General features: G+C 47.6%; 3 protein-coding genes across 5 annotated transcripts in view; 1 reads left to right on the top strand and 2 right to left on the bottom strand.

Moving 5' to 3' along the window:
* Positions 1-5283: 5283 nt before the first annotated feature.
* On the bottom strand, positions 5284-6691 carry LOC113027920 (leukocyte cell-derived chemotaxin-2-like). The gene is made up of 4 exons (XM_026177754.2): positions 6598-6691; positions 5914-6025; positions 5678-5829; positions 5284-5590 (listed from the first exon to the last, which is right to left on the bottom strand). Exons 1-4 carry the CDS (start codon positions 6620-6622, stop codon positions 5424-5426), a joined length of 456 nt encoding a protein of 151 aa, XP_026033539.1. The 5' UTR covers positions 6623-6691; the 3' UTR covers positions 5284-5423.
* Positions 6692-7560: 869 nt separating this feature from the next.
* Positions 7561-15738, bottom strand: bbs1 (Bardet-Biedl syndrome 1). The gene is made up of 7 exons (XM_026177746.2): positions 15516-15738; positions 14425-14858; positions 12915-13097; positions 10012-10143; positions 9649-9755; positions 8809-8929; positions 7561-8716 (listed from the first exon to the last, which is right to left on the bottom strand). Exons 2-7 carry the CDS (start codon positions 14800-14802, stop codon positions 7886-7888), a joined length of 1752 nt encoding a protein of 583 aa, XP_026033531.1. The 5' UTR covers positions 14803-14858; positions 15516-15738; the 3' UTR covers positions 7561-7885.
* A 217-nt stretch (positions 15739-15955) lies between these two features.
* Positions 15956-24434, top strand: part of LOC113027921 (kinesin-like protein KIF20B) — a 16529-nt gene continuing 8050 nt past the window's right edge. For all 3 annotated transcript variants that reach the window (XM_026177756.2, XM_026177757.2, XM_026177755.2), the window contains exons 1-14: positions 15956-16239; positions 16770-16876; positions 19842-19931; positions 20405-20524; positions 20630-20768; positions 20847-21031; positions 21112-21154; positions 21512-21657; positions 22633-22705; positions 23225-23336; positions 23413-23484; positions 23564-23710; positions 24101-24263; positions 24348-24434. The exon at positions 24348-24434 is cut by the window's right edge and continues 210 nt beyond it. In XM_026177756.2, the coding sequence (XP_026033541.2) occupies positions 16775-16876; positions 19842-19931; positions 20405-20524; positions 20630-20768; positions 20847-21031; positions 21112-21154; positions 21512-21657; positions 22633-22705; positions 23225-23336; positions 23413-23484; positions 23564-23710; positions 24101-24263; positions 24348-24434 (1479 nt within the window). In that variant the 5' untranslated portion in view covers positions 15956-16239; positions 16770-16774. The remainder of the gene's footprint in view (positions 16240-16769; positions 16877-19841; positions 19932-20404; positions 20525-20629; positions 20769-20846; positions 21032-21111; positions 21155-21511; positions 21658-22632; positions 22706-23224; positions 23337-23412; positions 23485-23563; positions 23711-24100; positions 24264-24347) is intronic.

The following is a 24434-nucleotide window of genomic DNA, read 5'->3' as shown; positions in this document are numbered from 1 at the left end:
TGAGCCTGGTTCTGCTGGAGGTTCTTCCTGTAAAAAGGGAGTTTTTCCTTCCCACTGTTGCCAAAGTGCTGCTCATAGGGGGTCATCTGGTTGATGGGGTTTTCTCTGTTTTTGTGATTTGGTGCTACATTAATAAAAATGAATTGAAGTGAAGGGTAGCTATCACTGGGTCCCCGTGTGTAACCGACAGTGATGGAATAACAGCGTTACTAACGGCCTTCCCATGTTTATATTAACATATTAACATTAACACCGCAAGGTCAAAGTTCTGTTTTATGTTACATGAATACATCTTTGTTTGAGTTTTCTTTGCTTCACAGAGCTTGTTCTGCTGAAACTGCCCCTCACAGAGTGTGTGAGTGATACTGATAACTGTCTGTGAAGGTTCTCAGTCATCCAGGTCATCGTAGCAAGCTCCTTTGATACTGATAACTACCACCGTTTGAGCAGATGACATTCAACTAAACCCCAAGTTGTTTCTCAGCTGCAGATCCCAAACAGGTGCTTAAACTCAATAAAAAGTTGGATGGTTGACAACTTTCTCCAACCTAACGACATCAGGAACCTGACGTCCTGTAATCGTGGACGGACACTAAGAGACAAAACATTTACCACAGACTCTGGAACTCTGTCCCGCTGAGCCTGAGATCTGTGAACTCTCTTTCAAGAAACAAACAAAGAAACAACGTTTGATTAACCTTTTTTAACGCTTTGGTATTTTGTTGTGAAGCACTTTGTGATTATCTTGAAAGGTGCTACATAAATGTAGCCACACAGTACACAATTACTGGGGTTCTGTCAGGATCCCGGGGCAGTCATGGACTGGTGATATTATATGTATTTTTGGTGTTGCTGCTGCTCTTCTCCATGCTTGTAGATGTGAGTGTGTGTGTATGGGTGCAGGTGTGTATGAACACTGGTTTACAGGCGCCTTCAGGCCTGGTGGGTGTGGCCCTGCTAGGGGACTGGCCACACCCAAAGCTACACACCTGCCGCTGATCAGGGCTACATAGGAGAGTCTTGGAGCTCCCGGGATCATTTCGTGAGACTTCCTGTCAGTTCTCCAGCTGGTCTGTTTGTGTGAGCCTACCTGTGTCGTTGAGGGTACTAACGGCTGCCTCTGTTTTTCCCAGGAGGATTGCTGGAACTAGAGGGCAGCAGACACACGAGCACAAACACTGGGAGAAGACACGGAGTGGAAGTCGGGAACACACGGGGATGTATTATTGTGTGTACAGTTTTCACTGTAAATAAAGAGCACTGTTTGCATCGCAGAGTACCGCGACTGGGTCCTCCTTTCCCCACATCCCCGCGGTCTAACATGCCAAACCGTGACAGGTTCTTAATGTGCAGTTTTTATTGTCAATGACGACAGCAGCCACATGGACTTGTACTGAATGCAGACAATGGCCGCCCTGCGCTGCACATGCAGGTCCTTTGCATCAACCATTTCAGAAATACATCATCTTGTTAAAATACTGACTTGTTACCACTGCATTACAATTATACCAATATGTTTCAACAACTTATGTGCATATTTAACAATTCCTTACCAACAATTTAACTTCTTCACAATGATCCCGTTCCACATCCACACATCAACGTAAACAGGAAGTCCCAAGATGCGTTTCTTGCTAGGTTTTAAGTGTGGTCAAAAAAGGCACTGAAAAATCATGAAGAGGGAGGGCTCACCAACATTTGGTCCATTTATACTGAATGGATACGTAAATATTATAAATCTTCCTTCTGGCTCTATTATAGTGTTGCTAATGGTGACGTTTCTGTTGCTCAGTATGCTACACCTCTTTGTTTTGAACTGTAGCTGCTTGAGTACATGTGAGGGAAATGAGTGTGTGTTGTAGATGTGAGTGTGTGGTTTGGACATTTGAATCATCTAAATAGAAAAAAGTAGTTAAACCTTTACTCAAAAAGCATCTCTAGACCCAGCAGTCTTAGCTAATTATAGGCCAATCTCCAACCTTCCTTTATATCAAACATCCTTGAAAGAGTAGTTGTCAAACAGCTAACAGATCATCTGCAGAGGTTTATTTGAAGAGTTTCAGTCAGGTTTCAGAGCTCATCACAGCACAGAAACAGCTTTAGTGAAGGTTACAAATGATCTTCTTATGGCCTCTGACAGTGGACTCATCTCTGTGCTTGTCCTGCTAGACCTCAGTGCAGCGTTCGATACTGTCGACCATAATATCCTATTAGAGCGATTAGAACATGCTGTAGGTATTACAGGTACTGCACTGCAGTGGTTTGTATCATATCTATCTAATAGACTCCAGTTTGTGCATGTAAATGGAGAGTCCTCTTCACACACTGAGGTTAATTATGGAGTTCCACAGGGTTCAGTGCTAGGACCAATTCTGTTTACATTATACATGCTTCCCTTAGGCAGCATCATTAGAAGACATAGCATACATTTTCACTGCTAATCAGCTATGTACCACCACCTAAGCAGATTCTTCCTCTGGATGGCATTACCTTGGCCTCCAGTAACTCTGTGAGGAACCTTGGAGTCATGTTTGACCAGGACATGTCCTTCAACGCACATATTAAACAAATATGTAAGACTGCTTTCTTCCATTTGTACAACATCTCTAAAGTTAGAAATATCCTGTCTCAGAGTGACGCTGAAAAACTAGTTCATGCATTTATTACTTCCAGGCTGGACGACTGTAATTCATTATTATCAGGAAGTCCTAAAAACTCACTGAAAAGCCTTCAGCTAATCCAAAATGCTGCAGCAAGAGTCCTGACAGGGACTAGAAAGAGAGAGCAGATTTCTCCTGTTTTGGCTTCCTGTTTAATCCAGGATTCAAAATCCTGCTCCTCACATACAAGGTCTTAAATAATCAGGCCCCATCTTATCTTAATGACCTTGTAGTACCATATCACCCTATTAGAGCACTTCGCTCTCGCTCTGCAGGCCTACTTGTTGTTCCTAGAGTATTTAAAAGTAGAATGGGAGGCAGAGCCTTCAGTTTTCAGGCCCCTCTTCTGTGGAACCAGCTTCCAGTTTGGATTCAGGAGACAGACACTATCTCTACTTTCAAGATTAGGCTTCAAACTTTCCTTTTTGCTAAAGCATATAGTTAGGGCTGGACCAGGTGACCCTGAATCCTCCCTTAGTTATGCTGTGATAGACGTAGGCTGCCGGGGATTCCCATGATGCATTGAGTTTTTCCTTTCCAGTCACCTTTCTCACTCACTATGTGTTAACAGACCTCTCTGCATTGAATCATATCTGTTATTAACCTCTGTCTCTCTTCCACAGCATGTCTTTATCCTGTCTTCCTTCTCTCACCCCAACCAATCACAGCTGATGGCCCCGCCCCTCCCTGAGCCTGGTTCTGCCGGAGGTTTCTTCCTGTTAAAAGGGAGTTTTTCCTTCCCACTGTCGCCAAAGTGCTGCTCATAGGGGGTCATATGATTGTTGGGTTTTTCTCTGTATCTATTATTGTAGGGTCTACTGTACAATACAAAGCGCCTTGAGGGAACTATTGTTGTGATTTGGCGCTGTGTAAATAAAATTGAACTGAATTAAACTGAAAATTAAATAAAAGTAAACTGAACCTGTAAGTTCAGGTGAGTGAGTTTTAGCACTTACTGCAGCCACTGTGATGGCTTTCGCTGGTTTATGTTGTTTTTTACATTTAAATAAAGGTGTTGAGATCTTTTCTTGGCTCTCACTTTTCTCCTCTCCTCCCTCCCCTTATCTTCCCTGCTTAGCCTCTTGTGTCCTTGTCTTGTCTCGTGTGTATTACTTTTCCCTGGAACAGTCTCTCACAGTCTGTTCTCTAAAACCTAAAGAAAATTATGGATTTGATCAACTGGTCTCTGAATGCTATTGACACCCTTTTCTCAACGAGAAGTCTGGGCTCAGGAGACCCCGAGTGCCCTGGAGGGACTGTCCCTGCCGGATACACAATGGACGGGTGGCAGACATGGAGGATTGTGTGCCTGGCGGGACTGTCAATCGAGGACGCTGAAGATATCTACCTATTCGGAACCATGATAACAGGGTTCATGCTGATCGGAGCTGGCTTGGCCCTGGCTTATCGGAGAATTAAGAGAGCAGAACCGGCTGTTCAACCCCCCCAAGGCTGCCCGCTGGAACTGAAGCGATGGGACGAGGCGCGACCTCTCACAACGAACGCAGCATGGGTAACACCTTGGAGATGCTTACAGCTGCCGTGAAGACTCAAAACAACACCATTGAGCGTATGGTGGGATACATCAGAGAGAGAGGCCTGCTCAAAATGAGACCCTTGTGCAAAAGTTGGATCACATCGCAGAACGGCTCACTGCAGTTGTGAGGTCTCAAAATCACAAGAATGACAACACCACGGACCAGAAGTTTGATACCATCATGGGGAGGCTCGCGGCTCTCCAACGGGAGATTGAGAGACCAGCGTCAGAGTGTTAAAGAACAGCTTTGAAATTCTCATGAGCTGCTCGCATAAAAGAAAAATCAACAATATCAACATGCGGACAACACGGCGCCAGCTGCACGGGCCCAAAGCTGGAGACGAACAAAAACTCCCTGATAACAACTGTGTGATGACCATTCTTCCCATCCCATGCCAGGCCACCTGGATTGGCTAGCAGACTGTTTACTTAGCCTGATAGGGCGAAGGACACTGTCTCAGGTGAACTATGGACACGCACACACTTACACTGATAAGCACTCACACATCCCCCCTCCCCTTCCAATGCCTTCGATGCTTGTTGCCTCCTGGGAACACGAGGCGAGTCTGGGCTCGCGCTGGAGAGTCGGCACAGTGGCAGGATGGCTGCTGTGTTGCCTGGGATTACTCCTTATCCCCTACCCAACCCTGTTGCTGGTCACGTGCTCTATAATGTTGTGCTGTGGACATTTATGTGCTTTCTGTGCAGAGGAGTTTTTTTGTTTCCTGTTCTCATGCTGTCCTCCTGTAGCCCAGCATGAGTAGAGGTCTCTTTTTTTCCTCTTGTACTTTTCCCATTGTAGTGTACATTTCACTGTTTTTTTCTGTAATGCATCCATTCTCTGACTTGTATCCCCATGTGATGTCTGTGTTGTGTGTGTAAGGTCGGGGGGCGGGTTCATTCCACTGCAGGGCAACATGCATGTGGCGAATAAACTTTGAACTTGAACTTAAGCTGAAGCTAGCAGTTAGAGCCACCTGTGTCAACATCCACCTGCCAGTCAAAGTGGCCACGCCCCTAATAATGACTGACTTATAACTATAGCTGTTACGAAGCAGCATGTATACAACAGACACTAAAGAAATAAACGGTTTTCAAAGTGTTTTATTGTAGCCAATGTAGCCCATCAGAATCCTTTTATATGGATGAGGAGCTAAAGTTTTCCACCAACATTCAGAGAAAAGCCTCTTTGGTAATGAAGGTTGTCGACGGTGTTTGAAGGTGGATCAGAAGTATGGTGTGGGGTCGCGCTTGTCGCACATCTGGACGTGGATGTGTGAGGTGATTCCCGGATAAACGCTCTGCATGGGCAGCATGGTGCCGATCCTCTGCCCCTTCCTCACCGTTCCTGAGGTTCGGTCCGGCCTCACGTAGAACAGCTTGAAACAAAGACCTGCAGGACGCAAACGCAACGCCTCGATCAGTGAATCAGTACCAGGATCAGTAACTCTGTTAGTGCTGGCTGCGCGTGATGACCCACCCTGTCCTGACAGGTTGATGCCCTCGTTGATGGCTGCCTTACTGGGGTCGGTGTAGACGGTCAGTTTCCCGTTAAGAGTCACGTCAAACGGAGCGTAGACAGCGGCGCCGTCGCTGCACTTGATGTCCAGCCCTTGGTGGAGTCTGGTCCCCCTGTAACCAGCAGACATCCAGCTGTGAGCAGCTGTGCCACATCGTCCACACCAGCCTTACAACAAAAACGTGATCTCTGAGTACCGTCCGGCTCCGTACTGTCCCTGTCCCCATCTGTCCGACGTCCTCCGGCTGTTGCTCGGGTTACTGCTGCACAGCTGACCGAACTTAACGCCGTCACACACCCACAAAACAGCTGGACACACACAGATTTAGACTTTTATGGACACAGCCTTGGGTTTTATTACAAACCTTGTCAATAAATTAAGTTACAAAGTGGATTTGGTCTTCTAGAAACAACTTCATGTTTAAAAATGATCTTTGAATTGTTAAACGTGCTGAGAGAATAACAGCGTGACTCGGGTGATCAGCTGATTAGGTGTAAACACTGTGATAACACCTGACTGATCAAAGGTAAACAACATCACCTGGTTAACAACATCGGTTCATCTGTTCATATATTCTTTCTTTAAAAGGTAAACATTTTGTTCTGTTTTTAAATAAGTGTATTTAAAAACATGCAAATCAAGCTTTTACCCCAAAATTTACATTGTTACACTGCAGGGACTGAATCTGTCCCTGTGTGGTTGGTGAGCCCATGTATGGAGGTCCCCATAATGTCACAAAGGTCAGTTTACATTTAAATTTCGTCCTTCTGTGTCATCCACAGTGAACTTTCACATGCTACATGCTGTTCTCAGAAATAATACGAGTTCAAAGAATGGCAGCTTTAAGCTGTGACGGTTTAATCTTTGAAAGTTTCCTCACCCAGTAAAACGAGGAGGCGTCTCATCTTCAGCTGCGACCCTCAGGCTGAGCGCCTGCTCGTCGTCTCGCAGACTTTAAAGGCTGAAAACAAACAAACACTTTCAGGAGTTTTCGTTATTTCGCCACAGCAGAGAAAAGGGCAATGATGAAACTCAGTGTTTGTATTTGTGTTGCATCAGTCGCTGTGCAGACCAATGATCCAGCTCTCTGCAGTCAGCAGCTCCGGCTCAGATCACTGTTATACTATAATAATATTGTAATATTCAGCCTGCCTGACGGCCTGCTTGTGCCTCATGGATCATACAGATTCAGGATTTCATCGTGACATTAAGCTGACGCTCCTCACAGTGTGAAAACTAACATAAAATGACGATCATGTAATACAAGATCTATACATGAATGATACAATGACGTGACGAATTATAATGTTTACGTGCTGTCAGTGAGTCTGTGACTGTTTTCACTGGTTTTCTCACTTTTGTCTTCAGCCGTTGTTCCTAGAAAACATTCTGATTGCTTACACTGATGTGTTTTCCAAGTTCATCAGCTGAATGTGACAAACTGAGCAGGACCACGAAACGTGAAACCCTGGAAACGTGTGACCTTTGACCCCTGAGACAGCAGCTGTCCACACAGAGTGAAAATGAGTTAAAATCATCCGAGTGTCAGTTCTGATGGGTCCGAAGGCTCGGCCGCAGTGACCATCGCGCATGCGGGGTCCTCGAGCCCACAGGTCAGCGGTTAGTGACAGAGTGTTTGAGTTGGCCTCTGTCGTTCCCTGACGTGACCTCGTCTCCACAGCACAGACTGAGTGAACGAACTCAGAGGTCAAGACTACACCAGAGTCTGTGCTGAAGCGCCCTGATGTTCTCTGAGCTTCAGCTGTTTCTGTTACAGTGAAGAAAACTCATCTGGAGTCTAAACCAACACAAACGTTAAATCTCTGAAGGAAAACACACCTCACACTCTGACACTGGATTTTATTCTCCATTAAAACTGTTTCTATACAAACTTTACAAACGTGACAATCACAACACATGAAAACACACACACACACACACGCACACACGATGTCCTGGTCACACGGGGCAGAGACGGGCTGACGAGTTTCGTGGTCACGTGACAAAGGTTGGCGTTTCTGAATCTCATAAATTTGCGTCATTAGCGTAAACGTGTGAAAGTCTTTCTGGACAAAACGATGAAAACAAACGAAGAATGAAAAACTGGGAAACGTAGCGACGACCTCACATCTGCACGTCCAGCCTGGATGACGAGTGCTGTCGTGCGGTCAGTTGAGCGTCAGCCCCTCGCTCACGGGCATGTTGATGTGGGCGGTGAGCAGCGGCGAGCTCCTCCCCTCGTGCAGGACGAACACCTTGATGACGTCAGAGATGCCCTTGTCGCTGGTGCACTCGACGAAGGTCTCCACGGGGTAGATGAGCCCGGGCACGAGCAGTGGGATCCTCATGTAGGGGTTCCTCATCCGGTACAGGCTCTCGTCGTACAGGAAGCTGATGGCGAGGTTCGTGACGGGCCGGCACGCCGCCGTGTTCTGGACATTCAGGGTCAGTTTGAAGGACGGGCCCAGACCCTGCACCACGGCGTTCATCTTCAGCGGCTCAGCGAGGCTGGCGGACATCGGCGTCAGGCTGGACTCCAGCGCTTTGACGTAGGCTTTGGCGGCGGCCAGCCGCAGGCGGCTCAGGTCCATCTGGAAAGCGCGGTGCATGGCCAGGCCGCTCTCCCGCTCTCTCAGCGTCTGGTCCACGTACAGCTTCGTCTTCTTGGGCACGTTGAGGCGAATGCTTTGGGCCAGTGGCGGGCCGGGGGCGCTGTCTCTGTCATCGAACGACGCTGTCCTCTTCAGGATCTTCACCATCAGACCGCCACCCTTGGTGGTCATGATGAGGGTCCCGTCCTCGCGGCCGTAGCGGCCGAAGCAGATGCTGGTGACCACGTCGGGGGTCTTGATGGTGCTCAGCAGGTTCTTGTCCCGGTACAGCTGCACCTCACAGTTGGCCAAACCCACCAGAACCGCCTGGAAGCCCCTGGTAGGGAGGTCCATGGAGGCCATGGTGACGATGGGCGCGGCGAGCACGGTCTTCCAAAGCTTCTTCCCCTGAACATCAAACACAAACATGGTTTATCGCGACTGCACCCCCTCCCAAGTTCTGAGATTCACAAACATGTGGCTGCAGGGGCGGGGCTTACCTTCTGTGTGAAGCCCTGCAGGGTCTCGTCAGTGCAGCCGACCACCACGTTCTTCCCGACTCTCACCAGGCCGACGGCGTGAGACGACAGCTCGATGCAGTACTTGGGTTTGTCCGACTCCCTGAAGGACGCACAAACGAGGAAACGTGTGTCAGGGTCAGGGAGCTTATTGTCCACACACCGACAGAGTGGCGAGCAGTCCAACATCAACACAGCAGCGCGACCACAAAGTCGTTATTACTGGACCGTAAGATGTTAAAGAATATTCTCGAGTATCTGCTGCAGCTTCATCACCGCTGAAGGAAAAAGAAAACACTGAGCTACGCTCGTCTGGCCCTGAAACTCGGAGCTCTGTAGGTGTGTCTCTGCTCACTGATGATGTCGCAGTGGAATCAAGTTTAAACTGCACTTTGGAACATGAAAATGGAAGATAAGTGTTCCTGCGTTCCTTCTGCAGTCGTTTTTCAGAGGACGAGAGCGAGGGATAGAGCTTCCTGCCCTGCACAGGGACATGACGTCGGCCCTGTCACACCGGCCTCTGCTCCACGAACGTTTCACAGACAGCTGTGCTTCATTCTGCTCTATTGACCAGCGTGGGTCAGATGTTCGGACAGGTTGGTCAGGACTTTCACGCAGCAGACCGGGTTCCTGTCCCGAGGGGTTCCTGTACTTCTTTTTAGACTCATATTTACGTTCTGTTTGTTCGGGTTCATGAAATGATCGGGCCTTTTGCTAAAAGGTTAACGATGTGCTTCCACTTCTATCTGGAGATGTTAGCATCAGCCCACTCCTCCCATTTTACAGCCTTTATTGTGAAAGGAATCTACAGGTGTGCCTCACCTGCGCAGGATGTAGATGTTGCCGTTGCGACACACCGCCGTGATGCGAAACTCCACATCGAATTGACCCGTCACATCCATGATGGTGGGGACGGCGGGCAGCGTCATCTTCAACACAAGGGTTCAGTTAAAAAGTGACCTTTGTTTTCTTTATGTTTGCTCTCAGGTAAACAGGGAGACGACCGGTGTTCGGGACGGGGGTTATTTTGCAGGACGTCTCAGAAATGTGTCTAAATCTTTCAGTGAGTGCATCTGATAGCGGCCCACTGCTGATCCCTGTGGCGCTCCACAGGCTGGCCTCAGCTGCTTAGAAGTAAATAAACAGATGCAGTCGGTCCCACAGTGGGCCGTGGAGCGACTTTACCTTGGAGAGGATGATGAAAGCTTCGGGGTCGAGAACGAAGACCTCGCCGCTCTCCGTCCCGATCACCAGGCAGCTCACGCCGTCCTCATCTGCCATGTTCTTCTTCAGAGTCCCGATGCAGGTGATGACCGTCTGAAAGAATGAGCCAATGAGAACATGAGCTGGGGACAGAAACTGAGAAACTGCTGTCTGTATATTTAGACCTTTGATGAGGCGCTGCTCCCTCCTTATGTTCATTTGTCTTTATGCTCCTGAGAACTTACAGACCAGATGATGAGCCATCTGTCAGAACTGCTTTATGTCTGCAACAGAGGCTGCATATGGAGTCCCACAGGGATAGCTTGTAGGTCCTCTTTGGTTTGACTTTTCTACGAAAAGGTGAATTAACCTGTCAGATGGTTGAAAACTAACCAAACTAACCTAAACTAGTCTAACTAAACTGTGAAATCTGATATTGTCACGAACTTTGAAACCTGACCTTCCACGAAACAGACTTACACTTTACGAAATGTAAAACATCACCTGCTGTAAAACCTGAGCATTTTGAAAAACGTATGTGATACATTAGATAACTACGAAGCACCAGCCCTCGGTCCACAGGCCCGGCCGATAGATCAGCAACTATTGGCCAATAAAGTTAAATAAAACAATGTGGAAATTTACAGCTTGTGTACGTTGCGTGAGGAGGGTGTTAAAGTGTCTTGTGCTGTAGTGAGCAGCGTTCTGCTGTACGGATCACTCTCTGGAGAGCTTTTTGGTCCTTCACACAGCTGCTCCCAAACCACGATGTCATGTTCTGTGTGAGGATGCTCTCCACAGCGCCTGTATAGAAGATCCTGAGGATCTTTGGAGAGACCCTGAACTTCCTCAGTTGTCGTAGGTGATACAGGCGCTGCCTAGCCTTTTTGGTCTGGACCTGAATGTGGGCAGCCCATGTCAGGTCTGAGGAGATGTGGACACCAAGATACTTGAAGGACTGCACCCTCTCCACTGGAGCTCCATTGATGATGATGGGCTTGTAGTCTCTGTGCTGACCCCTTCTGAAGTCCACCACCAGCTCCTTGATCTTGCTGACGTTCAGCTGGAGGTGGTTGTCCTGGCACCACGATGCCAGATTCTTCACTTCATCCATGTAGGCCGCCTCATCGTTGTTGGAGATGGCACCCAACGCCACTGTGTCGTCAGCAAACTTCACAATGGTGTTGGAGCCATGGGTGGCCACACAGTCTGAAGTGTAGAGGGAGTAGAGCAGTGGCGAGAGGACACATCCCTGAGATGCTCCTGTGTTGATGGTGATGCTGTTGGAGAAGCACCTGCCCACCCTCACCACCTGAGTTCTGCCAGTGAGGAAGTCCAACACCCATGCACACAGACGGCTGTTAAGTCCCAGATCCCTCAGCTTTGTGAACAGTCTGCAGGGCACTTTTGTCAGTGGCGAGACCCGCGTTGTAGGTGGCGGTCTTGGTGTTCACTGCAGCGCGGATCGATCTGTCCACCCACGGTTTCTGGTTCAGGAATGTCACGACTGTCGCAGTGGGGATGATCTCATCCACTAGCATGTTTACGAAGCTTACTGCTACATCCGTAAACTCGACTGCGCATGCTCTGAACATGTCCCAGTCGACGTCGTTGAGCGCGTCCTGTAGCGTAGCTTCTGATTGGGGAGACCAGCATTTCACCTCCCTCGTAGCTACTTCATCCCTCCGAATGTGTTGCTTATACTCTGGATGATGAGGAAGATGGCGTTGTGGTCAGACTTCCTAAAGGCCGGGTGTGAAACAGCCTTGTAGCCCTGCTTGTATGGCGTGTAGCAATGGTCCAGTATCCTATCCCCTCGTCGGACACGTGATATGTTGGTGAAAGGTCGGCATGACTTGTCTGAGGTTCGCTTCATTAGGTCTCCTACTACAATGAGGGCTGAGCCCAGATCCCTGTTTTGAAAGGCACTCAGCACATCATGTAGTTCGGATAGAGCCATACCTGTGTCCACTTGGGGTTGGATGTAGACCACTGCAGCGATTACCGAGGTGAACTCACGGGGAAGGTAGAAATGGCGGCACTTAATGCTCAGAAATTAGGAATCAGGAATTCCAGATGTGGCGAGCAGCCGCTGGAGAGAGTAGAAATGCTCCTGGGGTCACACAACTTTCTGTTTACCATGAAACACACTCCTCCACCTTTGTTTTGTTCGACTCTGCCGTTCTGTCTGCGCGGAGCACGAAGAATGAATCCGATGGAGTTACGGCCTGGTCCGGCACGGTGGGGGTCAGCCATGTCTCCGTGAAGCACAGCATGTTGCAGTCCCTCATGTCACGTTGGAAGGTGACTCTTGCCCTCAGATCATCTAGTTTGTTCTCCAACGACTGTACATTAGCCAGCAAGATGCTGGGCAGTGGTGCGCGGTGCGCCTGCTGTCTCAGTCTGTTCCGAACGCCAGCGCATTTCTCCGGCGTTTCTTTGTTCGGCACCTGGGGTGAGCGTCCTGTCCATTGTTGTTGGCCGCACCGCGTAGTATCTCGGTCGGCCATGATGGGTCTGGTTTAAAAGTGTCCAAGATCACCGATGTTGAGAAGGGAGCTACTGTCCAACTATAAAACTAGAAGTTCCTGGAATGTATAACAAGGTAATGAACAAGTAAACAGCTAAAAAGGTGCACAGTCTGTGCGGAGCGGTCAGAAGGCGTCTGGACGTGGCTGCGCCATCTTGTAAATCATTCTTTGATTTACATGATGACAGAGTGTTTTGGACTGTTGGTGATGAGGTACAGATTTATACAGTGAACCATCAACACAAACAGGAGCTGACATGTGAAACAGGTAGAAGAAGAAAACCACATGAATCATAAAGACAGATTTAAAAGGACTGCGGTGATGTCATTGTGGACGATGCGACCTGGGAGTTACCTGGCGCTTGATCGGCTGGTGTTTGAGCAGTTCAACAAACTCGTCCATCTCGTGGGGCTCCAGAGACAGGAAGCTGAGCGAGCGGACCGACAGCGGCACATCGGCCTTCTTCCTGATGCTCTCCAACATCTCCTTCAGGGTCAGAGGGTTGATCTGCCCCTCCTTCACCTGCTGCCACACATCCTGACCAATCAAAGCGCAGCAGCACGTCACAGATACATTCAGGTGTGTTTACAGTGAAAAGGACACGCTCACTGCTTTTAAATGACATTAGGTTCAGTGTGGTGATTTCCGACTAACATCCACTGAACAGTAGCTGATATGGCTCCTCAACATAAGACAGCACATCATCAGGGCACAGTAACATCCTGTTCAGACTGATCTAAACGCTCTACCACTCCGGAGCCTGCATGACATCAGAAAAGAGGAGGATCCTCCAACTGTAATAATAATAATAAATTGTATTTATAAAGTGCCTTTCAAGACACCCAAGGACACTTTGCAATAAGATAAAACATAATGGAACAATGACACAATGAAGAACAATAAAAACAAAAGCACAAGATAAAATGAACAAACAGTGGGTTCACAGTGAATATGCAGATTTGAACAGATGGACTTTGAGCTGGGATTTAAACTGGGGGAGAGAACCAGTGTTTCTTATTTCTGGGGGTAGAGAGCTCCACAGCCTGGGAGCAGAGCAGCTGAAAGCTCTGCTTCCCATGGTGCTGAGGCAGAAGGAAGCTGGATAGAAGGAGAAGATCGAAGTGAGCGGGTAGAAGAGATAGTGCTTAACAAGTCACAAAGGTAAGGAGGAGCGAGGTTATGAAGGGCCTTGAAGGTGAGCAGAAGAAGTTTGAATATTATCTGGATTTTCACTGTGAGCCAGTGGAGTTCCAGAAGAACAGGTGATGTGCTGGTAGGAGGGGCTCTGGTGATAATGCGAGCAGCAGAGTTCTGAACCAGTTGCAGCTTATGGAGGGATTTTTGGGGAAGACCATGCAAAAGAGAATTGCAGTAGTCATATGGGAGGTAACGAGACTGTGGAACAGAATGGACGTAGACTGGGTGGAAAGTGAAGGACGTAATCTCTTAATGCTGCGTAGATGGAAGTAGGCGGAACGGGTGAGATTATTGATGTGAGATTTATAGGAAAGTGAACTGTCTAGGATGACACCAAGGCTCCTAACCTGAGGAGAAGGGAAAACTGAGGAGTCATCGATGGTGAGTGAGAAATGGTTTGCCTTCAAAAGGTTGGATTTGGTGCCAATAAGGAGGATCTCAGTTTTATCCTCCTTGAGCTTTAGAAAATTAGAGCTAACCCAGGATTTTAACTCGGATAGAATGGTCTGTGGTCATCTTCACATCTGCTACAGCCAAACAGAGGATGAAGTGCCTGGAGATAAACATAACTGGACCCCTGGTTCATTTAAGGACTGTTTGTCCTTAAATGAACCAGGGTCCCCATGATGTAGGTAATATAAGCACACACACTCGCACACAGACAGACCTGCTCCAGTGTGTTGATCTCCAGGCCAGGCAAGGTGAACTTGAAATATGGCCGCAGGTTCTTGTAGACGTAGATGCAGGGTCCGGAGGCCACAGCGACAGCGGGGATGCGGGGCTCGTGCAGGTCCATGAAGAAGGCGACGAGGCCAGCGGGCAGGTCAAGCAGGGTGCTCTCGCTCATCAGCGCCGTGCCGCGGTACACCTTCAGCTTCATCCCCGACGACCCGGAGCCCAGATCCCCGACCACCAGCCGGTTCTCCCCGTCCCCGCTCAGGTCTGCCAGGTCCACGCAGGACGAGAAGGTGTAGATGCCAGCCACCGGGTCGTAGTGAGCGTCCAGCCACTTCCCTCCATCACCACTCGACTCAGCGGAGGACATCACAGCAGAAGGGGCAGGCGAAGCTTTATTCACACAGGGTCGTCACAGGAAGAGGCCTGAGCACAGACCGTAAAAACATGGAAACAGCTTTCTGGTCGGAAACCGCTGTATTCTATCTGAAAGCTACCAGGTGACGGCAGTTGTAGCTGAGTGGCTCGTTTTGGTCACGCTGAATAAAAATGAAATGTGTTAGCACGGCCTCCTTCACTACATCCATGAACCTCCTCTGAGGTCTTCTTCGTCTCCTCCTGCCTGCAGCTCCATCTTCATCCACCTTTGGCCCATATAGCCACTCTCTATCAATACCTGAACCTCTGCTCCTTCCACCTGTCTCCCTTTCATTCAAACACCTTTCATACCTCCACCCTCCAGGCTCTTCTCCACTCGCTCCTTTCTCTCCCCACAGATCTGCTTTTTACTTCACTCCTGGTTTAATAACAGTTTGTGATGTGAGAGGGCGCTGTTACCTACACACACGTGCTGCTCTCTCGAGACGCAACGATATTTAATCGTTGTATGTTAGTCTCTATCAGTATCCTCTGCCTCCTGTCATGTGTATTATTAATTGACCCCTCTCAGCTCGCGTACCGTGTTTGATGGATCTGATTTCCAGAACTCTCTCACCTGTTAGAGGTGAATCGCCACACTATGGACCCAAAGAGTTAATCAATAGCGGCACTAAAAATAATTCCCCTCCTCCCGGTTTGTCTCACCGTTGTCAAGGCAACCGTGTCGCTTCGTCTTCGTCCTCCGCCCGTTTGCTTCTTTTCGCGGCGTTTCTTCGGTGGAGCCGCTGCAGCTTCGCCTCACGGAGTCACTTTGGTCCCGATAAAGAGGAGTAAGTCCAACTGGATCCGCTGCAGTCAGCATCTAATCCCCAAATCCCCTTCAATCCTCCTGCCCGTTACCGACGCCACACGATGACGTCAATTTCATGCGGCGGTGTTTTTTTTTTTTTTTTACCGAACAAGAATTCATACATAGAAGAAAATTCAGTCGAATAGAAGAGAAAATTAAATAAAGTTTATGTTACATTTTTTCTTAAAGGGCTGACAGCTATTCTTAATTTCAAATATGACGGTTGATTTCTTTAACCACACTTGTTCATTTGTTACTGGCTTCGATAACTTATTTCTATATTTCTGAAATATAGAAAACTCCAAACTCGACAATCACTAAACAAAACCAGCAACAACAAAAAGCAGCGTCGTGTGACTTTATTTGTTAAAAAGAAACACTATATTGATCTCGCGAGATTCTATATGAAGGCAACAACGATTCTGTGACGTTGCTTCGTATACGTTCTGTGATTGGTCGTACTGTTCTAGTTTAAAAAGTAAACCGCGGAGAGGACAGCGCAGCAAGGCCGATAGGCAGTGATTGTTTCTCATGTTTGCGGTAGTAAATAGAGTGTGTGTGAAATAAAATATACGACACGTGAGTTCGAGTTTCATACAATATCGCTTTAATTCGTAATCCTGTCATTTAAAACGAAATTCCGTTTTGCTGAAGTCGTAAAAACGCGTAGATGAGATGGCTAATGCTAACAACAAAGCTAGCGGAGTGTAAAAACGGTCTTTGTTTACCTTCTGTTTGCTGTTGTTTCTTTGTGTTTGTTTGCTGTGATTGGTCAAAGATGTGATTTACTCTGAGCTGTGTTTGTGTGACTGTGGTGGCCAGTTTTAGTCAGGCTGTTTACACTCCAGTAGCTTGTATTGGGGCAGTGCTGGAGTCAGGCCGAACTCCATTATCATTTCTGGGAAATTAAAACTCTCGTTTGAATCTCAGTCGCACAGAAGCCGGCTGATCATGGGAGAAATGTTTAAAGGCAGCACCTCATTTAGCTGGTAAAATCGGCGCAGATTAAAGCTCTATTAGGCGCTTAGCGGGCGTCTAGGCTGCCTGTGAGCTGTAGGTGAAACTCCCCGCGGGGAGACTGGTGGTTGATTGGACTGATGTGTTTGCAGAGAGAATGGATTCCAGTTTAGCTGGAAGGCCGGAGAGAGTGGGACCAGTGGAGGTGGGGGACATAAAGAAGGACCTGCTGGCTGAGTTTTCTGCCATGCCAACACAGGTAGGTCCACCACGGTCTGCCCTGACCTCGGACACAGTGTTGCCAACTCGTCAGTAAGGAAAATCGCTATTGGCTGTCCTAAAAGTCGCTAGAAGTCGCTAAATGACGTCATCGCCTAATCTGCATAATTGGTCATGCTAATGTAATTGTAACCTATGTTGTTGGAGAGAGAAATAACATCGTGGAAGATAGGGCTGCTCGATTATGGCAAAAATGATAATCACGATTATTTTCACTGAAATTGAGATTTCGATTATTTGACGATATTTATTTAACCCTTTAAGACCTACTATAGAACCAAGTCCGCCAGAGCTTATATTATTATTTTTATTTATTTATTTATTTTTTTACATGTTGTAGTGCCATTTGTGGGAGCATTTCAAGTTGCTATACATCAATACAACTGTTATAGCCCATATTTTAATAATATGTATGCATTAAGTCCATAGTAACTACATTAATTGCAAAAAAGTGCAAAAAACTACAAAAAAATTGAAAATCGTTTTTGTTTTTACATATATTTCTACTTGGGGAAATTTAAGAGGTTTATCCCTCAAAACTTTAAATACAAAAAAGTTGCAAAAAATAGTTTACAACAACAGGAAATTTATTTTGAGTGTCTTCATAGTTTTATTTTGGAGATGCACCAATTTTTATATACTGCAGGAAAAACAAAAAACAATCCTATGATGCAAATTTGCAAAGAAAACAGCATGTGCATCAAAATAGACTATTTCCAGCAGTGCAATTTGAGTTCTAAGCATCCCAGCAACTATTCAGAAAAGTCAAACATGACTTATAAAAACACCAGTATAGGCTTTTAAGGCCTACAAGTAAAAAAACAAACAAACTAATTTTCCATGAAAATGATCGGATCGGCAAAGCGTGTTTCTGGAATATTATGTTTTTGTTTCTGCAAGCGCTTTTTATGCAATTTTTGCAAAGCTTTATGTGGAAGGAAGCTGATGGCATAAGATGTAAGTACAACTCCTCCGGTTTCATATGCAAAACAAATTATTGCGCTAGCTTACGCTGTTCCGGTTCTACAGGGATTTAAAGGGTTAACAATAACAATGTATTGAATAATGACTTTAAAAAAAATAAAATAAAATAGTGTGCAAATACTGATAACAGTGCAAATGTTTGCAATATAAAAAAATAAATGAAAAATGTAAACATCTGTGTTTAGTGAACTTGCTCTGTGGCGCAGCTATGACACTGTAGCAAAGTTTACACACTGTCTACTTGATCCACGTCAAGTAGAACCCATAATGTTTCCACACCACTGAAGTGGTTTTTACCTCTCTTTTCAACCAGCGGCAGTCACTCTCCTCCCCAAATAACTTCTGCTGAGCTTTCCGAGCTTCCCTCGGGTCCTCTTAATTGTTGTGACACGTGTTGGAAATGCAGAGAGGTGCGCTTGATTTGCCACACGGAGCAGCGCGAGAGTAAAGCACGAGGGAGGGGCTAATAATCGGCTCAGTCATTTTTAATGATCGTTGAAAGCCCAGATCGTAATCGTGATTAAAATTCGATTAATTGAGCAGCCCTAGTGGAAGAGACATAAAGTGAGTAAAAAAAACGTCCTAAATGCATTTAGAGTTTATTTAGAACTACAAATTAAATTTCTTTTAGCAATTATGGTTTTTTTAATGTCACAATTCCAACCCTGCTACTTTCCCCGGGCTTGGACCGGTGTTGTGCCAAAAAGTGATTGTCTGCCAAAAACTGATTTCCGGTATTTGCCAAAAACTGATTGCTCGTATTTAAACTGCTATAAGTAACTTGTTGGGCTATAATATGTGAAACATATGTCAAATGCATCCCTCATGGATGACATAAAGTCATCTTGAGCCACAAACAACATTCGTGTAACAAGGTAGAAGCCGCAATCAGTTTTTGGCAGTGACTTTTATATAACCTTTATTTATGCAGTTAAAAAAATCTCATTAACATTAAAAATGTCTTTTGTAAGAGTAAGTTGGCCAAGAGGACAGCAGAAATGGCAGCAAATATTACAATATTTCTGTAAAAATATTTTAAGTGGGGATAAAGGACCGGATTGGTTATAATGTAAGTACAATAGCAGAGAGTTGTAAAGATACTTGAAAAACAGATATTGTTTTAATTCTCTATATAACCCCTTTGTAAACCCTGTTCACCGAAGTCTATTTACGAACATACGTAAAGATATTACACATAAAAAATACACAGAAACACTGGAAATCAGTTTTTGGCAGACAATCACTTTTTGGCACAACACCGGCAAAAGTGACCCGAAATAGGCGCTCTGGTGGAGTTACTTTGTGTGTGTTTATAAGTAGTTTTAAACCTTGTGATCCAGTAAAAGAAGAACACTGCGTTACAGCACCCGCTGCTTGTTGAGAGTAAAAGCGACACGCGCTTTCACGTCTTTTTTTAGCGACTTTTTTTTTAGAAATAAAGTCACTAAGGGGTCTGAAAACTCGCTAAATATAGCGACAAAGTCGCTAAGTTGGCAACACTGCTCGGACAGGCTGTAGTACATCACGGACCCATCCATGGGACTTGCAGAGCAACGTCACACTGTGCTGTTGTTCCTGCACATGTTTAAATCAGAGTCTCGTCCTTTGAACCACATACACAGAGAGATCCACAAACACCACAAACTGTCTTCCACACAATGAAGATCTCTGTGGTCCTTTTATGTTTGATGCCCACTGATGTGTGTAGGGATTATTCAAAGCATCAGTACAGTCACCATTAACAGTGATGTTTTCTTACAGTTTGCTGTGAAATCAGAACCATTTTCTTTGTTTATTGGTTTCCAGGAAATTTTCCATTAAAAGCATCCAGTGTATTCATCCTCCATGCACACACATGCACATCTGTACCTGCTGTTTCCTGTAACATGCCGTCGCTGTCTGATGGTTACCTGTTCTAGAGTTGGATGCAGGTCATGTAACTGATGCTGCTCTCTCTGCAGGACGACGCTCAGGAGCAGTCGGAGAACCTGCAGGTTTACCTGAGGGTTCGACCCTTTACTGCAGCCGAGAGCGGCAGCGGAGAGGCACAGGTGACACACACACACACACCACACACACACACACACACACACACACACACACACACACACCGCAGTGTTTTACAGGGATTCACTATTCCAGCTTTCTCCTACTCTGGGTGTCTACAGCAGAGATCAATGGTACCAGTTCTGTATTCCTCACCGAGGAGCATGCTGGATGTCATTCAGTTAAAAACAGAGGACTGATGTGAGACACAGGTGAAGCTGGCAGGAACCAAACTTCCATTCAGTCCACGCTCAGCAAAGCTTCACTAAACACAAATTTTAAGGAGGATAAGACAGGAACTTCTTCCTCACATAACGTTTACACGCAGAGGGAAACTTTCTTATTCCTGATTCCATCATCTGTTATGGATCAGATCTGTCACACGCACACCGCCACGTCTTTGTGACCTGCTCACAGACCTGGACTGTTCACAGTCTGTAGGCCTGAATGAGCAGCGCAGGTGTGTTTTCCTCTGTAGGACTGTGTGACCATCGAGGGGCCGGACACTGTGGTCCTCAAGCCTCCCAGGAGCTGCCAGTCAAACCGACAGAGCGACAAGTCCCTCCCACAAACGGCCCAGAGGTTCACCTTCACGCAGGTACGTGTCACCTGACCGGAGCTGTGCACACCCGTCCCACTTGCTTCACGCTGTTGTTGCCGTGGTGCCTTCAGGTGTGTCGTTTCTGTCGTGGTTGTATTTCAGGTGTTCGGTCCGGAGGCGAGTCAGAGGAAGGTGTTCGAGGGCTCCGTTCGGGGTTTGGTCCGAGACGTTCTGCAGGGAGGAAACTGTCTGGTTTTCACGTACGGAGTCACCAACGCCGGGAAGACCTTCACCTTCCTCGGTCAGAGCGTCGCCCCCTCCTGTCTGCCATCACCCGCCTCTCTGCCCGACTCTGACTAACTGTCCGTCTGTCGCTCAGGTCCGGACCACGACTCGGGTCTGCTGCCCAGGTCCCTGTCGGTCATCTTCAACAGCATCGAAGGCCGCCTTTACGGCCGCTGCGACCTGAAGCCTCAGCGCTGCCGAGACTTCAGCAGACTGACTCCAGACCAGCAGGCGACCGAGAGCAGCAGCAAGAGGAACCTGCTGAGGATGCTAAAGGAGGTGAGGCGGGCGACGGGGAGCGTCGCAGCATGGTGTGAGCGCGTGCGGTGAGCTGAGCTGTCTCTGCTTCCTCTCCACAGAGCGACAGAAGCGCGACAACTGGAAGGTCGGCGTTCCTCGAAGGTCAGTGACTCTGATTTAATCAGGATGGGACTAAAAGCTGGAGAAACGCCGAGCTTATGATCTTTGAAGGTGGTGTTAGGCGTGATCACTGATCTGTGAAGATAAACTGCAGGAGTTGAGTGTGTGGGTTATTAATGTCACCTCACACTGATTTGCTCTGATGAAACAAACAGCGTCTCCAGCAACAGATGGACTCATTTGCAGGTCCTGGCTGAGATGTTTGACGCTTTCCTCAAACAGTTTTTCTATGAATAGAATTGACGTCTGATTAACTGTAAGCTTTAAAACAAGGTGCGTGTGTGTGCGTGTGTGTGTGTGCGTGTGTGTGTGTGTGTGTGTGCGTGTGTGTGTGTTCAGGCTCGTCTCTGAGCAGTGACAGCAGTGTGAACAGCGTCTCAGAGGCCGACAGCTTCTGTTTGGATGTCGACTCAAACGTCCGTTTCTCCGTCTGGGTTTCCTTCTGTGAGATTTACAACGAGAACATCCACGACCTGCTCGAACAGGTGACACACACACACACCCACTCTGTGAGAGTGGGTGTGTGTGATCCCAGTACACGAACACATTCATGTTTTGTTTGCACATTTTCATCCTGAGCCTCTTTAAGTTAACCATTAAAACATTATTTTAAATTTTAGATTTTACCATTAAAACAGGAAATAACAACAATAACAGTAAATCCATGAAAACCAAACACACACTGCAGACTGGACACGTCCGAAATGTACACACAATAAACCAACAAATGACCCAGGGTACATTAAAGAGGAAAAACATGGATCCTTGCAGACATGCTGCTGTGACCTCACTGGCGGCCTTGATGATCTTGGCTGTGATTGGCTGAACCCGTCACTAACTGTTTTTCCTCAGTTTTATTTTGTACAGCTGAAGCTCTGCCTCACTGAGACTTTAACTTGTAATTACTGAGCGCCTGCAGCACGTGCTCAGTCCTGTTATTGGTTGATAACGGGTCAGCTGATCCTTATAAAGCCAGAGGACAAAAAGAAGTGCAGGCAGAAGAAACCGGAGCCTTCTTCTTTCTTGTTGGGATGTCCCCTTCAGTGAAGGTGTTGACATGGACACTGGGCATCAACGGTGTTCAGCAGTCACGACCTCTGACCTGTAGGTTCTCGTCCCCGAGGGCTGGTTTATTCTGCCGGCACCTCTTTTTGTTCTCTGGTTTTATAAGGATCAGCTGACCCGCTACCAACCAATAACAGGACTGAGCACGTGCTGCAGTCACACACACACAGTCTCACACACACAGTCTCACACACACACACACACACACACACACACACACACAGTCACACACACACACGTGTCAGTTTTCTCTGAGCACGGCTGCTTTACTCTTTATTCCCTCGGTTTACAGCTGCTTTTACTGCATGTGTGTCAGCTGTCTGTGGTGTCGGTGCAGCTGCAGGGGGCGCTGTGCCTCCTGTGACCATGTGACTGACTGACTGTGTGATGTTCAGGTTCCCGGCGGCCAGCAGAGGAGGACGGTCCTGCGTCTGTCTCAGGACGTGAAAGGAAACTCGTTCATCAAAGGTAACACTCGCTCTCACAGACGGCCCGAGGGTCGGAGTTCGTTTAGTCCGCAGTCACGTCCCGCCCAGCTATGGCCACGCCCACTGAAATCACTGCAATATGTGAGCCACACACAGGAAGTACTTTAAATCCATGACTGTCGGTGGGCACGACAGATTATTATATTGCAATCAAACCTGTTACACGGATAAGCTGAGTCGCTGATCATTAATATTAATTATTAAACGTGTTTGATGAATCCACTGTTTCTCACACCGGCTGCTCTGTTCCTCCCAAACCATCTCTGTGCTTTTATTTTGAAAGTTCCTGCTAGGAGCTGAAAATAAATAAGTTGATTGGGACACTGTAGGTTACCGTGACGATGATAACCTGCCGTGGTCGACACGAGATATTCACCATCACGAATACTCGTGTGGCCGAGTGCGCTTGTTGTCATGGTGTTTCTAAATCAAAGCAGCCGGCTGCGAGGCGCTGAGGCTCGCCGCGCCGTTTAATGACTGTGTTTGCGATGTCCCTCAGACCTGCGTTGGGTCCAGGTGAGCAGTTCGGAGGAGGCGTACAGAGTGATGAAGATCGGGAAGAGGAACCAGAGTTTCTCCTCCACCCGCCTGAACCAGCTGTCCAGCAGGAGGTCAGCAGCAGACGCCGTCGTCCTGTTTCCACCTGCGGTTGTTTAGCTTCAGTAACGCCCACTCTGTGTTCTGCAGCCACAGCATCTTCTCCATCAGGATCCTGCGCGTGGATGACGTCGGCGTTCCCAGAGTCCTCGGCATCAGCGAGTAAGTCGGGCTCACAGTTCTGCAATGAGTGTGCGGCGGAGGCGGGGCGTGCAGGTGACACTTCTGTATGTGTGTTCAGACTCGCGCTGTGCGACCTGGCCGGGTCGGAGAGGTGCTCGCGGACGCACAACACCGGCGAGAGGCTGAAGGAGGCAGGGAACATCAACAGCTCGCTGCTCACGCTTGGAAAGTGCATCCACGCCATGAGGCTCAACCAGAACGCCAAGTAAGAGTCACGCTGAGGTTTGGTTATTGCACGGAGGGGCGGGACGAGCCCGCTCGTCCTCATCGGAAGAAACGATTTACTGTGATGACGTCATGTTTCTCATCCTGACTAAACTCGTCGTTTTACTCTGATCTAAATCATTTCATTATTGCAGACGAGGAACGTGGCGGCAAAGAGCACGTTTGAGTTTGTAAGAACGGCTCTGATGGAGGGTCGCCATCAGCCCGCCACTGTTATCTCCTCGCCACGCTCCCATCAAAGCAACTTTACTTATTGTTGTTGTTTGTGACATCATCCCGTCAGAACTATGACACCTGTGCCTTCAGGCCTCAGGTACCTGAGTGCGTGCATGTGGGCGTGGCTGAGTGTGTACCTGTGTCCTCGCTGCAGGTTTCAGCACCACATTCCCTTCAGGGAGTCCAAGCTCACACACTTCCTGCAGTTCTTCTTCTGTGGTGCCGGGCGGGTCTCCATGGTGGTCAACATCAACCAGAACTCGTCGTGCTTCGACGAGACGCTCAACGTGCTCAAGTTCTCGGCGCTGGCTCAGAAGGTCAGTGAGCGTGTCAGACTTCCTGTTTTCATCGTGAGACCTGCTTGAAACGTGTGCTTAAGGACTGTTGACACCTGGACGCAGGTGGTGGTGCTGAACTCGAGGCCGACGGTCCCCGACGGTCCCGGCTCCTCCCAGAGGTCGGCCATGGAGCTGTCGCTGATCATCGAC

The sequence above is a fragment of the Astatotilapia calliptera genome, chromosome 8 (assembly GCF_964374335.1).
Source record: "Astatotilapia calliptera chromosome 8, fAstCal68.1, whole genome shotgun sequence".
NCBI classification, from domain to species: Eukaryota; Metazoa; Chordata; class Actinopteri; order Cichliformes; family Cichlidae; genus Astatotilapia; species Astatotilapia calliptera.
This window is presented reverse-complemented; position numbering and strand designations above follow the sequence as displayed.

Bases quoted from the DNA above. Each gene is read 5' to 3' on its own strand.
- bbs1 (XM_026177746.2), bottom strand. From the start codon at position 14,802: ATGTCCTCCGCTGAGTCGAGTGGTGATGGAGGGAAGTGGCTGGACGCT. The intron at 13,098-14,424 runs GTCTGTCTGTGT...TTGATTGGTCAG, and splicing joins AGATCAACACACTGGAGCAG to GATGTGTGGCAGCAGGTGAA. The intron at 10,144-12,914 runs GTAACTCCCAGG...TCATTCTTTCAG, and splicing joins ACCAGCCGATCAAGCGCCAG to ACGGTCATCACCTGCATCGG.
- LOC113027920 (XM_026177754.2), bottom strand. From the start codon at position 6,622: ATGAGACGCCTCCTCGTTTTACTGG. The intron at 6,026-6,597 runs GTGAGGAAACTT...GTGTGTGTCCAG, and splicing joins ACGCCTCCTCGTTTTACTGG to CTGTTTTGTGGGTGTGTGAC. The intron at 5,591-5,677 runs GTGGGTCATCAC...TGCGTCCTGCAG, and splicing joins CATCAACCTGTCAGGACAGG to GTCTTTGTTTCAAGCTGTTC.